At 44.6% G+C, this 14,710-nt stretch overlaps 1 protein-coding gene across 2 annotated transcripts; it reads left to right on the top strand.

The window, feature by feature from the left end:
- Positions 1 to 283: 283 nt before the first annotated feature.
- LOC120385035 (heat shock cognate 71 kDa protein-like) lies at positions 284 to 6,146 on the top strand. Of its 2 annotated transcripts, XM_039504115.1 has the most exons (8): positions 284 to 493; positions 1,312 to 1,517; positions 1,659 to 1,811; positions 1,920 to 2,475; positions 2,891 to 3,093; positions 3,623 to 3,818; positions 4,324 to 4,556; positions 5,539 to 6,146. In XM_039504115.1, the coding sequence occupies exons 1-8, from the start codon at positions 289 to 291 to the stop codon at positions 5,614 to 5,616; spliced, it is 1,830 nt and encodes a 609-aa protein (XP_039360049.1). In that variant the 5' UTR covers positions 284 to 288; the 3' UTR covers positions 5,617 to 6,146. The 2 variants fall into 2 exon arrangements, with proteins under 2 accessions (XP_039360049.1, XP_039360048.1); XM_039504114.1 differs by lacking the exon at positions 5,539 to 6,146 and having other exon boundaries at positions 4,324 to 4,813.
- Positions 6,147 to 14,710: the final 8,564 nt, after the last annotated feature.

Here is a 14,710-nt window from a genome sequence, read left to right as displayed (position 1 = left end):
CCACATGGTATCCTGTGCATGTTGTGTGCCTTTGTTCTAGTAGCTACTCTGCAACTCAACTCCACGTTAATTATTGATACTTTGCACGTAAGCAAATAGAAACATGAGCTACTAAACTCATGAAGTTTAAATCTTGCTACTGTTGCTAATGTTTTTAGTTTTTTTTAAAAAGGAAAACATTAGTTCCACTAACTTCTATCTTGTACCTGATGTAGGTCATTTTTAAACATGGGCTAACAAACTGAAGTGTTTGCATGTGTAGTAAACAAGCTTCTTATTACAGGCAAAATGTCTAAGGGGCCAGCAGTTGGAATTGATCTTGGCACCACGTATTCCTGTGTTGGTGTCTTCCAACATGGCAAGGTGGAAATCCTTACCAATGATCAGGGTAACAGGACCACGCCAAGTTATGTTGCCTTCACAGATACAGAGAGGCTGATTGGCGATGCTGCAAAAAACCAAGCTTCAAGGAATCCTACTAACACAGTCTTTGGTAAGAAAAATGAAATGAGACTTTAAAACTGGGATCAGAGTACTTCAATCGTGTAACCATTAAACTGAATAAAGTTGCTGTATCATTGCTTAGCTAGCATAAAGTGTATAGCTCTTCAGCTTGTTAGGGGGTATAGCATCATGCAGAATTGGGCTCTCTAATTTGGATGTAGATGGAAGTTAGAGGCCTCGCTTCTCCATTGTTTCCATTTTGGCATCAGTTTAGGTAGCAGTGTATTTGCTTTCGATGAACACATTCTGGGAATGGAGGAACAAATGCCATCTTTTTTACAGCACATCCTGTTGTGCAGGTTGGTGCTCAAATTGACATGAGGCATAAGTTATTTAGACTCCAAGTTTGATTCATAGTCCTTAAGCTAAAATGATCCTAGTTAATTATTATTTTCAGCTTTCATTGAGTTCAGCTGTTCCATTTTAATTAGTATACAGTTGGACTTTAAATCAGTGGTTTTCAACCTGTAATCTGCAGACTGCCTAAGATATCCAGAGCAGTCTGCACATCCAAGGTTGAAAACTACTGCTCTAAATCATGCAACCTCCATTTACCCTATAAAGTGGAGATTTTTGCTGTTGTCCTGATACTAGTAGATAGGATGGCTTAAATGTGCTCATACCATGGCAGGAGCTAAGTCTCCATAATTCCAGTGACCAAAATAGCTAGATATTTGGGGAGCGGAGTTATTGTGGGAGTTGCCTCATGTTAACTTAGACACAGGACATAACTGAAATGCTAATGACAGCATGTGTTTGTAGAATGATGAATTGGAGTTGTTACTGATAATAGTTAACCCTTTTCAGGTGCAAAGCGGCTGATTGGTCGTAGATTTGATGATGCTGTTGTCCAGTCTGACATGAAACATTGGCCTTTCACTGTTGTGAATGATGCTGGCAGGCCAAAAGTCCAGGTCAACTACAAAGGGAAGACCAAAAGCTTCTACCCAGAGGAAATATCTTCCATGGTATTGACTAAGATGAAGGAGATTGCAGAAGCATACCTTGGGAAGGTGAGATTAAGAGCTGAGTTTACTCAGCTAACTCTCCTAGAATTTAAGGGGTTAATAGTTTCAAACCTAGCTTGAGCTTGATTTCATCTACCATGTAGATGAAAGTCTCAGATGATTCTGACTTCTTTCTCCTGCCCATAGACTGTTACCAATGCTGTGGTCACAGTACCAGCCAGCTTTAATGACTCCCAGCGCCAGGCCACAAAAGATGCTGGAACCATTGCAGGTCTCATTGTGCTCCGGATCATCAATGAACCGACAGCTGCTGCTATTGCTTATGCTTTGGACAAGAAGGTGAACAAGCTGTACTATAACACAGCTAAACAGCATAGTAGATTGTTGTTAATCAGCTCAATATTGGTGAGATGTAACATCAGTAACAAAACTCTCTATTCCTTACAGGTTGGAGCTGAAAGGAATGTCCTGATCTTTGATCTTGGTGGTGGCACTTTTAATGTTTCAATCCTCACTATTGAGGATGGCCTCTTTGAAGTAAAGTCAACTGCAGGTAATAACCACTTGGGTGGGGAGGACTTTGATAACCGCATGGTCAATCATTTCATTGCTGAATTCAAGCACAAGCACAAGAAGGATATTACCGAGAACAAGAGAGCAGTTCGCCGTCTCCGCACAGCTTGTGAACATGCAAAGCGTACCCTCTCCTCTGGTACTCGGGCTAGTATTGAGATTGACACTCTCTATGAGGACATTGATTTTTACACCTCGATTACCAGAGCTCGTTTTGAAGAGTTAAATGCTGATCTGTTCCGTGGCACTCTGGATCCTGTGGAGAAGGCCCTGCAGGATGCCAGACTAGACAAATCACAGATCCATGATATTGTACTGGTTGGTGGGTCCACCCAAGTCCCCAAGATTCAGCAACTGCTCCAGAATTTCTTCAGTGGCAAAGAGTTGAACAAGAGCATCAATCCTGATGAAGCTGTGGCTTACGGTGCAGGTAACTCATTCCCCCAATAACTTTTTTGGCTTGTAATGCCAGGTTTGATCATGGGTATAGATGTATGTAAAGTCTGCAAAAGACTAACACAGCACTCAAGCTATGGCTAGTAAGCGATCGTCTCCCAGGTTTACACTTAAATGTTGGTGACCTGTGGATCACAATGGCATCAATGAGAAATCACTTACACTTAGTTGAATACTGTGCATATTTCTTAAATCCTATTGGATAGCATCTTTCCAGTTCACTTGCGTTGATGAATTTGGTTCCAAATTCATCCATACTTTCCACCAGAAGTGGACTGATAGTTAAAATCTTCCGTGAATGTCCGAGCGAGTTAAAAGAAACCTGTCTTTCCAGTGACAGTATTTTACTTTGTAGTGTCTTCACACAGCTTCTTTTTTTTTTTTTCCAGCTGTTCAGGCTGCCATCTTGTGTGGCGACAAGTCTGAGAATGTAGCAGACCTGCTGCTGGTGGATGTCACTCCTCTGTCTCTTGGTATCGAAACAGCTGGAGGTGTCATGACGGTCCTGATCAAGCGAAACACTAGAATCCCCATCGAGCAGACTCAGACATTCTCCACTTACTCTGACAAGCAGCCTAGTTTTCTGATTCAAGTATGTATCTGGGCTGGAGTAATATTCTTCAAATGGTTAAGGGGCTGCTACTCAATTCCCTTCAGTCTCTGTACTGCAACAAAACTAGCATAATCTGGTCTCAGGTACTGAGAACCTCCAGTTTAAACTTCAAACTCCTCTTGTAAGGAAGTACTGTACTTGTAATGGAAGTTATCTGCTGATGAGTGCGCAGGTCAATCTCGGTGAGTAGACTCTCTCTTAAGGCATGGTAGGTTTTGAAGAATCCCTTCCCTGTTTGAGAGTTGATTTGTGAAGGAGTAACTTACGGCTGCTATGATAACATTCCAAAAATCATTTGTAGCTTCTACTAGAGGTTGAAAAACCCATGTTGGCTCAAAGTACCTTCCTTGGATGTCTGAGCGACCATAACACATACTTCACTTGACTTCCTGATCCTCAGGAAAATACTAGTTTGCAAGTAACACAGATTAAACTTCATATAGCAAAATACTTACACTCATCTTGTTGGCCCTTGTTTCTTCTCCGCCCTGCCCCCACCCCCGGCCAGGTCTATGAAGGGGAGAGAACCATGACAAAAGACAACTTGCTGGGCAAGCTTGAGCTGACTGGCATCCGTCCAACTCCAAGGGGTGTACCTCAACTTGAAGTAACATTTGATATTGATGCCAATGGCCTCCTTAATGTGTCTGCTGTGGACAAGAGTACTGGCAAGGAGAACAAGATCACAATTACCAATGACAAAGGTAGGCAGTGCATAGTCCAGGTGGGGTGGGGGAGGAGATGCAAGAGGGCTGCAGTAGTTTGTAGGACTGCATAATGTCACCTGAAGTGGGTGGGTGAGTGCATATACCAGTGATTCGTAGAATGGAAGGCCAATCTTATTGCTCTAGGGGTACTGGAACCACCAACTCCAGCTCCTTTCCCAGAACAACCACCACCTTGCTGGGGTGTACCCCAAGCTAAAGCAGCTGCCTGGTCACCCATTCATGCTGATGAGGAATGTTAAAACCATGTTGCAAATTACACAGGCATTACATTCTGATAAAACCTTAACATTGGCTGGTTTTTGTTTTGTATTTGTTCCTCTCATCTTCAGGGATACAGTGGTTCTGCATACTGTACACTCCAAAAGGAAGTATGGGTTGATGTAGATAGTTTGAAGCCTAAAAATCTCATTCCATGAGTACAATATTTCTTATAGTAATGTGGCCTACAAACTTAATCCAACTGACTTACCGTATCTTACAGGTCGCTTAAGCAAGAAAGACATTGAACGCATGGTCCAGGAAGCAGAGAAATACAAAGCAGAAGATAAGACGCAGCTTGATAAGGTGTCTTCCAAGAATTCTCTAGAATCCTATGCTTTCAATATGAAGGCCACTGTTGAAGATGAGAAGCTCCAGGGCAAGATCAGTGATGAGGACAAACAGAAAATCCTGGACAAATGCAATGAAATTATCAACTGGGTGGATAACAATCAGGTATGTGAAAATTATAGCTCCATGAGAAGAATTTTCATCATCCAAAAACTGGAATTAAAAGCTCCAACAAAGCTTCCTGACTCATTTTAACCTGACAAGGAACACACTTATCGAAGTGTGCAGCAACAGATGGGCAAGTCTCCTGCCATTGTAATCTTAACTAGTGTCTTTTTGTATTGTAATGGCTTACAGAAGGCAGCAGTACCAAAATCCAAGGTGGGATCCTAGTTTCTATGGGCAGGCTGTAGCTATTGGCCTAGATTGAGTGGCAGGAGATTAGCTAATGGTCGCTATGACGAGAGTGACACCAAAGCCATTCGTAGTTTCCACCAGCAGTCGAAAGACTTGTGTTGGCTTAAAGTACCTTTCTTGGATGTCTGAGTGACCATAAAATCTTTCTAAAAGACTTGCCTTAATAAATGGATTTCTCCTGGTGGTACAAGATACAATGTCAGATCAGATTCTAGTTACCAACTCAGCTAAAAGAAAGGGATTCCTGAATATTTCCTTTCCTGAGTGGACATCTTGCACTCATGAATTGAATTAAAAAGCAATTCCTTGCCAAAACTGCTCTGACTGTCTCTTTGACTGGCCTATAAGATGTTAACGCTGTAGATTACATAGGTTCCAAGCTCTTTAGCAGTGGTTACTGTTAATCTGTAGCTTTCCTTCTGCTTAATTTTTTGTCCATATTTACACTTTGTTCTAGATTCTGAATTCCTCTATGTAGCTTGTCAAATGCCTAGCTTGGCATACTACTCTCCCCCACCTATCCTTGTCACCCAGGCAAGCGGAAATTGACTAATAGTGCAAGCCTCCCCCACCCCACATGGGGTTTGCATAAAGTACACTGTGGCTTAAGCTGCCATCTTAACCCTGACCCAAGGTAAATGGGAAAATATAAGCAGTAGGTTGGTTCTTGAGCTGGCTTTCCAGGGGCGCACTTGCAGTGAATGTACAAATTGTTCTCTATATGTTCCAGGCTGCTGAGAGAGCAGAGTTTGAACATCAACAGAAGGAGCTGGCGAAGGTCTGCAACCCCATCATCACCAAGCTGTAGCAGAGTGCAGGAGGGATGCCTGGTGGCATGCCTGTTGCATTCCCTGGTGGTTGGAGCTGCCCGATCTGGAGGGGCCTCATCTGGACCTTGAGGAGGTGGATTAAATGCACAGGAAGCAACCTTCCACAGCTGGCTATTGTAATAAGAGGAGGCCCTGAAACAAAGCCTTGTATTAGAGGCCCAGTATGAAGCCCAAAGCCTGGACTAAAGTAATGGTCAAGACTTTACTAATGTAAAGCAAAGTTAAGCTGTGAGCCAGAGGCAGGCCCTGCTCACAGAAGCTGGCAAGGAAAGAGCAAGATACAGACCTAAAAGGTCCTGGACACCAGGTATCAGACCGTTCCAATACTTGCCCATTCCACACAGATAACAAGGAAGAGGCTGACCCATCCTGAAGATGGGCAAAGGGGTAATATGATGGATAGAGTTGTTTTGTTCATACCAACATGTGTACAAGGTGAGAGGCGGCACCTTGCTACGCAGAGGGGTTGTACCTCAATACGTCAGGACTGATGTATAACTTGTTTGTACCTGGGGATAAGAATGCATCCCTGGGGCAGTGGAGTGTCCTGCCATTGACTGAGCCGGTCCATTGTTGGGGGCACATATTTGTAGTATGTCCTGTAGAGTCTGCTGGAAACTATTACTGTGCTTCGTTTGACAATAAACCTGGCCGGGTGCCTTATTAGAATCTGCGGTCCTTGGAAGTTCTCTCAGGGTCTGCTGTCAGCTCTCTGCAGAGCCAGGGTAGCACACAGAGGGAACATGCATGCAGCCAACTGATCTGAACATTGAACAGAGCAGAGTACCACACTGGTGGCATCTGACACCCAGGGGCGGCTCCAGGCCCCAGCACACCAAGCGGGTGTGGGGGGCACTCTGCCGCTGGTCCCGCGGCTCCCATGGACCTCCTACAGGCGTGCCGGCAGAGGGTCCGTGGGTCCCGCGGCTTCAGTGGACCTCCCGCAGGCATGCCGCTGTGCTTGGGGTGGCAAAATGTCTAAAGCCGCCCCTGCTGACAACAGCTATTTCTTAGCATCGAAGCAGTTGAAGAAAACTCCATTTGAGCTGCTATATAAATTGTTTCTGGGCATTTTAGGCATTCTAAATCCTTGAACATGTGCACAGGGATGGGAAGGTGAACACGATTGCACTTTATTAGAGGGGTGTGTGTGTGTGTGTCCCACACCTATGTCTACGAACTTTTATGTAGCCTGATGCACAATAACGAATGGCATAGGGGTCTTCCCACAGACTAAGTACACCACAAGAGAGTGATATGCGTACATACCTGTCATCAGTGTGTACACACACGTGCACCTATGGATTAACTGTACTCTAATATTTCTGTGGGTGAGGAATGAAATCTTAAACTTTAAGTTTCAAGGGAATTAGGCTAAACTTGGTTTCCTTAAGTTTTATTCTTATTTTGTGTATTAGGTTTTGATTTAAGTTAGCCAAGTAAAACCCTAGTCAGCTTTAACAGCTCTTAGCATTTTCTAAGCACTGCATCCCTCACTTAAGAATTGAGAAACCTGAACTGCAAGGCTGGTCCTGTGTCTCTAACCACCAGGTTATCAAGGAAGGGTGTGAGTACATTAACCAAAACTTTGTTGCATATAATACTATATTCTCATATGTAACTTTTTAAATAGCAGTAATGCAATTGTAACTTTGTAACTTTTGAGTATTTTACCATTTACTTACTAATATTGATTTTAATAAAAAGTCTTTAAAGCTATATCTGTCTCAGTGTGAGTTTCCTGTCATACCCCTGAGGGTCCTTTATAAATTCTGTGCAGACTGATTCAGGACAAAACTTTGATCTTCTGATCAAACAGATTGGTGAGCCTACACCCATACTTAATTATTAAGATCAAATAAAATTACATTAATAAACTAAATTCCCATATTATCCAACTATATATTAGTACACCTTAAATCAGGCTACAGGCTGGTGAGCCAGCCAGGAGTCTCAAGGAGTGTGTGACAGGGATTCCAGGCATCCTTAGACCCCCTGAAAATCTCACCTGAGACATAAGTAAAGAGTTAAAGTTACAAGGAGTTAGAGAGCAAGAGTTGTGTGTCTTGCTAACTCACTGTTAAGAACACAGGAACCTGATTTCCTGTGGCTGCAGCTTGGCAGCAAGACCAGTATTTCCATTGTTTTGTGGTTTAACTTAGTTTTGATGTATCAGTTTTGAACCTTATCTTGCAAGATAAAGTAGTAGTGATGTTGTTAAATGTGTTTAAGGGGCTTTGCTGGAGGTTGAAGTTGTAACGAATGGTACCGATTAAAAATATAAGCAGTAGCACCGGGCCCGCTGACCCACACTGAGTGGTGGTGGGGCAGTTAATACATGGATTTATTAATTGCCACCAAGAGGCTGCAATAACTCAGAACTTGTATAGTTCTTCAGTCTCCACAACTCTCCCAGGGTGCACCTCTGATCCATCTGCCTCAGTATCCCCAGTTGTTTGGCAGGTCCCGACAGAGGGGAAAAGACCTTTCAATCAGCTATGAGCCATCAAGGGAAGAGAGGGGAACATGCCCCCCCCATCTTTTACTTGGGACTTATTGAACTAGGTAGAAAACCAGTTTGGGGTATTGTTTCCTCCTTCTGTGAAAGGACGCCTTCAGTTACAGAATAAAGCAACAGAACGTTCATTCTAGTTTATTACATAAGCTAGTGAAGTGTTAGAATTCAAATGAGTTCTATGTTGGGTTAAGGTGAGTGGAGTAAGGGCAAGAGTAGAGTCCGTTGGAATTGCCCATAGCATGGCTTTAGAAAACCTTGCCAGAAAATACATTCAGGAACATGGAGGAGGTTTAGAACAGCTAAAGAACAGCAAGATATCTAAGCATTGTAAGCATGGGGTTTTGTGAGTAATGTATTTGATGTAGAAACAAAGCAGAAAAAAAGGCTAAACTGGTGAAGAAAATAGCTGTTAAATGTCTGCTAATAGTTTGCTGGTGGAACCCTTCTGCCCCTCCGAGTTGGCAGCAACAAGCGCCGGGTTCAGTATGCAGGGGTTCCGTTTCAATAACAATGCAAAACTGGCTCGAGCCCCCACCCAGTGACCTGGGACAATTATCTACCCCCCCCCCCCCGGGCGCCTCTAGGAGGCAATACTTCCCCACTCGCAAGCACAGAGTCTGAGTGTAGCAAAATCCTTTTAATAAAGGAGGGAAACAATGTGGCATCATGTGGGGGAAACACCACAAACAGGATTATAACACAAATCATGAGCAAAAGACCCATCTCCAAGTACATTTGGCAATGTCCTTTTCCCCTCAGGGTCTTAAGTCCAAATCACCCCAAAGTCCAACAACCCCAAAAGTCTCTGTCCCTGGTCAGTGCCACCCTAGAGTTCAAAAGTTCATTTGCAGTTTTACCCCCCCCCCCAGCCTGGGTGGAAATGGGGGGGGGCACACAGGGTGTAAAGGGGCATTTTATGTGGGCTGAGGCTAACTGCCCTGCCTCTCCATGGAGATCTGCTGCAGCCATCACCATGAACAGCTCTGCTCCGCTCCACCAGCCCTCCCATGAACTACTCCAGCTGTCCACTCCCTCCCCTCGGCCAGGGTTTAGAGCAATACAACCTTTATTAAAGTAAAATAGTAAACAGGGTTTACTTTAAATAATCTAAATCTGTCCTAATTTTAGTATTAAATCCAAAATTCTTAAAGATCCCATCAATAACCAAAACCTAAATGAAAAATTGAAATAAACAATGTTTAATTTAAAACCCAAACATTAAGAAAAACTTTGTTTTTAAAAACAAAAACTAACAAATGCCATAAATTAATAATTTCAACATTTTATCAAAAAGGTGTGCTACTGCAGGATGAGAAAATAACATAAAATAAATAAGCCTGACCACTAAAGCCTCCTATAAAGGAATTGAATCCTTGAATACTGGCCAAATCTGTATAAAATATGTAGAATTATGTCAAAACTGGTGTTGCAGGTCAGCCATTCGAAGCCAGCAAATGTCAATTAAAAGCTCCATTCCAACTAAAAAAGACAAAACAACCCAATAAACCAAAACGGTCACAGCCTGAAACAAACCTACACAGAAGCAAAATTAAACCTTTGCCAACACTGGAACAAACAATGTAAATGTCTAATTCTAACTTCTTGTTTCTCCCAGGAGGAAAGTGTTTTGCATCCCAGTAACCAGGCTGTCACTGCAGCTTTCCTTTCACTAAATAAGATTTTTACCAAATATAATTTGCCCTCAGTTTTCTCTATGAGAAATTGAAATTGTATCTTTGCACTAGTATCCCAAGTGTGCAAGTCCATCCCCTCAGAGTAGCCCCATCCCCTGAGCTCAGGGGAGACTCCCAACTGGTTTGTGCATTTGTAACCTTGGGGCCTGAAGCTGATGAGAGAAAGGGAAGTGAGCGATCTTGGAGCTTTCCGATACCCCCTGCTGGGAGCAGAGGGAATTGACTGAGTGATGTCCTGGCTAATTTTCACCTTGTTCTCTGCCAGCAGGCTCCACTGGAGAGCTGGGGAGTGACTTGACCATGGCAGCACCCTATGTACATTTTGGGGCCATTGGGGTGAAATGTGAGTACTTTTGGGGTTGGGACCCACATGAGAAGGGATGTGCACAAACTGGAGAAAGTCCAGCAGAGGGCAATAAAAATGATTAGGGGGCTGGGGCACATGACTTACAATGACCTACAGGCCATATCCTGTATGTTAAGCTAAGGCAAAGTGAGCATATCTATATTGTGACCTTTTACTCAGAAAGGAAACTTGACCTTTATCTTGTTACTTAAATAGAGAGGTACCCACGCCTGTCTAGACCAATCGACAATGGAGAATGGCATAAGGGGTTTTTCAGTGTTGTACCCACAGAATTAACAGGTACACCAAGAGGGAACTTATGTGCATATGTACATGTCATCAACACGCACAAACATACTAGCCTATGAAGTAAGCGTACCCTAACGTTTTGTGGATGGGGAATGAAATTTGGGCATAGGAGGAAGGATTTCCGGCGCTTGTGCCCTATGAAAGAGGTAACCCACCTCGCTAGAGCACGTCGCTCTATCATTCTAACTTACTTCCTCCACTCTCTCTCTATCTACTATCAGTAGGTGCCTGTACTTGTTCTTAAACTTTAAGTTTCAAAGTAACTCGGCTAAGCTCAGTTTCCCTAAGTTTTTATTTGTTTATTAGGTTTTGATTATAAGTTTAACATAGTCAAGTGAACCCTAAGTAACATTAGCTTTTTCTAAGCACTGCATCTTTCACTCAAGAATTGAAAAACCTGAACTGCAAGGCTGGTCCTGTGTCTCTTACCACCAGGTTATCAAGGAAAGGTGTGAGTATATTAACCAAAACTTTGTTGCATATAATGCCATATGTATCTTTTGAATAGCAGTAATGCAACTGTAACTTTGTAACTCAATTATATTAAATAAAATGTAAGCTAATAAATTAAATTTTCATCATATTTTCCAAATTAATATTATTAGTACACCCTAAATCAGGCTACATGGGACAGAGAATTGGAGTGCAGGGGGATGAGGGCACTGGCTCTGGGGGTGCAGGCTTTAGGGTTGGGTTGGAATGATAGGTTCAGAGGGCAGTAGAGAGCTCAAGCTTAGGGCAGAGAATTGGGCTGTGAAAGCTCTGGAACAAAGCCAGTAAAATGAGAATTTAAACATGAGAAAGAAAAAGATCAGACTAGAACAAAAAATGGTGGGGGTTGAAAAGTTTGAGATACAAGTAAGAAAAAAACACCCCCCTACCCCAGAGCATTTAAGAACTAAATGAGAAATACCTCTCCCCCGCTGCACCAACAACTCTAACAGGAGCTGACTGAGGAAGAATCACCACTTGCCAGCAGTTTGGTTTGGTCTGGAATGGACCATGAACATCTCATTCCCACAAATCTGGTGTGTCTGGCCTGGGACAGGGGAGGGGCTCCTCTCCTCTCCATTGGGGACATGGCGGGATGAGAGATGTGACAGGGCTTGATGGGAAATCATTATTTCCCTGATCATGTGCCAGTCCTAGTCCTTGCTGACCCAAACAAACCGTTTATCCTGCATGCTGATGCCAGTTTGGAGGGCCTATGAGCACTCTCGTACCAGGAAGTGGAAGGCAAATGTAAATCTGTGGCCTTTGCCAGCTGAGAACTGTCAGACAGCGAAACTCGCTATCCCATCCACCAGCTGCAGTTCTTGGCCTTGAAATGGGCCATCACTGAGAAATTTTGAGACTACTTGTCTGCTGCTCAGTTTCAGGTATGAACAGAGAACAATCCACTGACTTATGTGTTAACAAGGGCTAAGCTGGATGCTACAGGGCAGAGATGGGTGGCTACTTTTGCTAGCCATAACTTCAGCATTCAATACCAATGAGTTGGTATAACAGGGAGTGTGATTTATCAGGACCACCAATTCTTGGCTGGGGGGAGGGTGTAAGCAGGGTCAGAATGAACTCTACCCTGCCATCTGTTGGTGTTGTGTTGTAAAGGCATTTAGTTGCTGATGTGCATGGTCACACCCACCCCGCATTGCATGATGGGGTGCTTGTCCAAATGGTGATTTTGGCTGCTGTGGGATCCCCAATCTCTTTCTTATTAGGGCAAGAGTAACAAAGTGTAGTGAACCTGGTGATATGAATCAAGGACAGTAGAACGGAATTTAGCAGTTCTTGATTTCTGGACTCACCAGAACCCACATGAAACTCAGTATACAAGGGACATGGGTTCCAAAGCAGAGTGAATTAAAAGAGATTGAAAATCAATATTTGCACTTAATACTAGGTTTCTTTTAAAATTTCTAAATGCAGATTTTATGATTTTTTCTTGCTTTAGTTAAAAAATATAATTATTTATGATAGAGAACATTTAAAAACTTTGATGCTTAAGTGTACATTTTAGATACAATTTAGTGGGTTGTCTCTTATTTCACATAAAAGCCAAACCTGGCAGAATAGTTTAGCTGGAAGAAAAAGCAGAGCAGAATTGTTAGTCAATAGTCAGTGGGTGGGTTTATGCAAATACTAGACTCATGGACCGGAGGAGGGGCGGGGGTACACGCACCATCTCTGAAACTAACGCTTGCTACTTCACTCCATAACACCACACACAGAGCAGCCCTTTACCTCTCAGGACCAAAAGACACCGTGAAAGAGATCTAACAGCACAAGCTTACAACAAGCAACTGGAGCACAAACAACAATTTTAAGGATTCAAAACCACCTCTGTCTTTCCACACCAGGGACAACAGAAAGGACCAGCACCTGCAAGAGACCACCAAACATCCATTCCTACCTCCCACCCCATTTTGTCCTTTGGAACCCATGCCCCTTAATGGTGAGTACTTTCCAGGACAGGGTGACGCTCTCAGGCCTCAAATGCCAGGTACAGTTACTCTGTCCTTGATCCGAAATCAACAGGAAAATACACTGGATTACTCCTGCCCCAATAAGAAAGAGACTGGGGATCCCACAACACCTGAAATGACTGTTTGGACAAGCACTCCCATCATGCAACCTGAGGTGGGTGTAACCATGCAAATGACATCAGCCCCAAAAGGCCTTGACAACACATCACCAACAGATGGCAGGGTAGAATTCATACTGACCCTGCCTCAACTAGATTGTGGCAAAGATTCCAAAACACCAAACATTAAACCTCACCAAACATGGGTCAATCCATCCTCATCGTCAAATCTGCTTGTTATACTCCACACCTGAACAGTAGCCCTCCTATGGACAACATACCCTCCTAATTCAGAGTCTGTACGTTAACCTTTTACCCCCAGTTGGGGCTATTGCAGATTATGTATTCCTTACGCCACCCGATCTTAAACAGAACTTCGCACCCCTTGGATAAGCTGTACGTTGTTCCCTGAGCACCAGAAACTTCTACGTCTAAACTCTGTACCGTACACATTTTTTTCTTTGAACGTCATCTTAATAAAATGTTGACTTTTGTTTGAGATCCCGGCTCCTGTTCCTTTGCAAGGCATGTGCGTTTGCTCCGGGTTATAGTCTGCTAATACAGCGAGAGGGGGGGAGGATATAGCCAGATGCGCTCGCCTGCTGCAGACACGGATCCAAGGCTGAACCTCGTCCCCCACAAGCTGAAGGCTTAACTGAAAACAGTTTAAGAAGTGCTCCCATCTCCGGCACTCAGCTACCCAGCTCCCAATGGGGTCCAAACCCCAAATAGATCCTTTTTGCCCTGTAGAAGCTGTAAAATCCTGTGACCAGGGCAGCAGCCTAGCAGCCTGCACATCTGTCTGCCAGCGCGAGAGCACGTAGGGCACTAATCTGGATAGTGGCAGCTGGGTGGCAGGGGGAGGGTGTAAAAACCAGCAGAGTGGTGCAGCGGGAGCGTGCTGGGCCCATAACCCAGAGGTCGCTGGATCGAAACCATCCTCTGCTAGGTGAGCGCTTGTTTCTTTTCCCTCTGGGCCTTCAAGCCAGGCGGTGACCAGCAGAGCACCAAGAGCCTAGGCCATGAGGCAAGAGGTGGCTGAGGCGAAGCGGCGGCCTGCCAGGGAGCTCCCCGGCACCTCTGGCTGCCTGGGCTGAAGGCAAGAGGCAGGCCTGGGCGTGGCGAGGGCCTCCTGTCCTGGAATGAGGCTGCAGTGCTTCCTGGTCCCCTTTTCCCACCACCCCGGCAGGCGGCTGCTGCGGGAGAACACGAGGGAGGCTCTCTGGGCGCTGGGCAGCGCTGTGTGTGTGGCTGTCAGGGGAAAGAGCCGAGGCTCCGGACTCGACCTGCCATTGACTCGCGTGGCTCTGCGCACCATCAGCCGGGACGTGGCTCAGGCTTGGGCCGCATGGCCGCGCTTTCCTGACGAGGCATGAGGCAGGCCAAGAGCTTTGCACAGCGTACAGGGAAGTGGGAGGGAGGCGTCTGAGCCGGCGTGTCTCGTCCGCTTCTCCCTTGCCGCTTGGGCGGAGGCGGGAAGGGAACAAAATGTTCCCAGCTGAAAGTTTTTGTGCTCGGCCTTGAGGATTAAGCCTGAGCCTCCGGCACGGCTGCTGGGAGATGGGCTTTTGCAGCACAGCCCCCACACTCTTGTAGGCAGCAGGTGACCCCACTGTGTCCA

Source organism: Mauremys reevesii, linkage group 17 (genome assembly GCF_016161935.1).
Source record: "Mauremys reevesii isolate NIE-2019 linkage group 17, ASM1616193v1, whole genome shotgun sequence".
Lineage (NCBI taxonomy): Eukaryota > Metazoa > Chordata > Testudines > Geoemydidae > Mauremys > Mauremys reevesii.
This window is presented reverse-complemented; position numbering and strand designations above follow the sequence as displayed.

Excerpts from the sequence above, each read along its gene's own strand:
- LOC120385035 (XM_039504114.1), top strand. The coding sequence starts at position 289 with ATGTCTAAGGGGCCAGCAGTTGGAATTGATCTTGGCACCACGTATTCC. Across the intron at positions 494-1,311 it reads TCCTACTAACACAGTCTTTG|GTGCAAAGCGGCTGATTGGT; the intron begins GTAAGAAAAATG and ends AACCCTTTTCAG. Across the intron at positions 3,819-4,323 it reads CACAATTACCAATGACAAAG|GTCGCTTAAGCAAGAAAGAC; the intron begins GTAGGCAGTGCA and ends CGTATCTTACAG.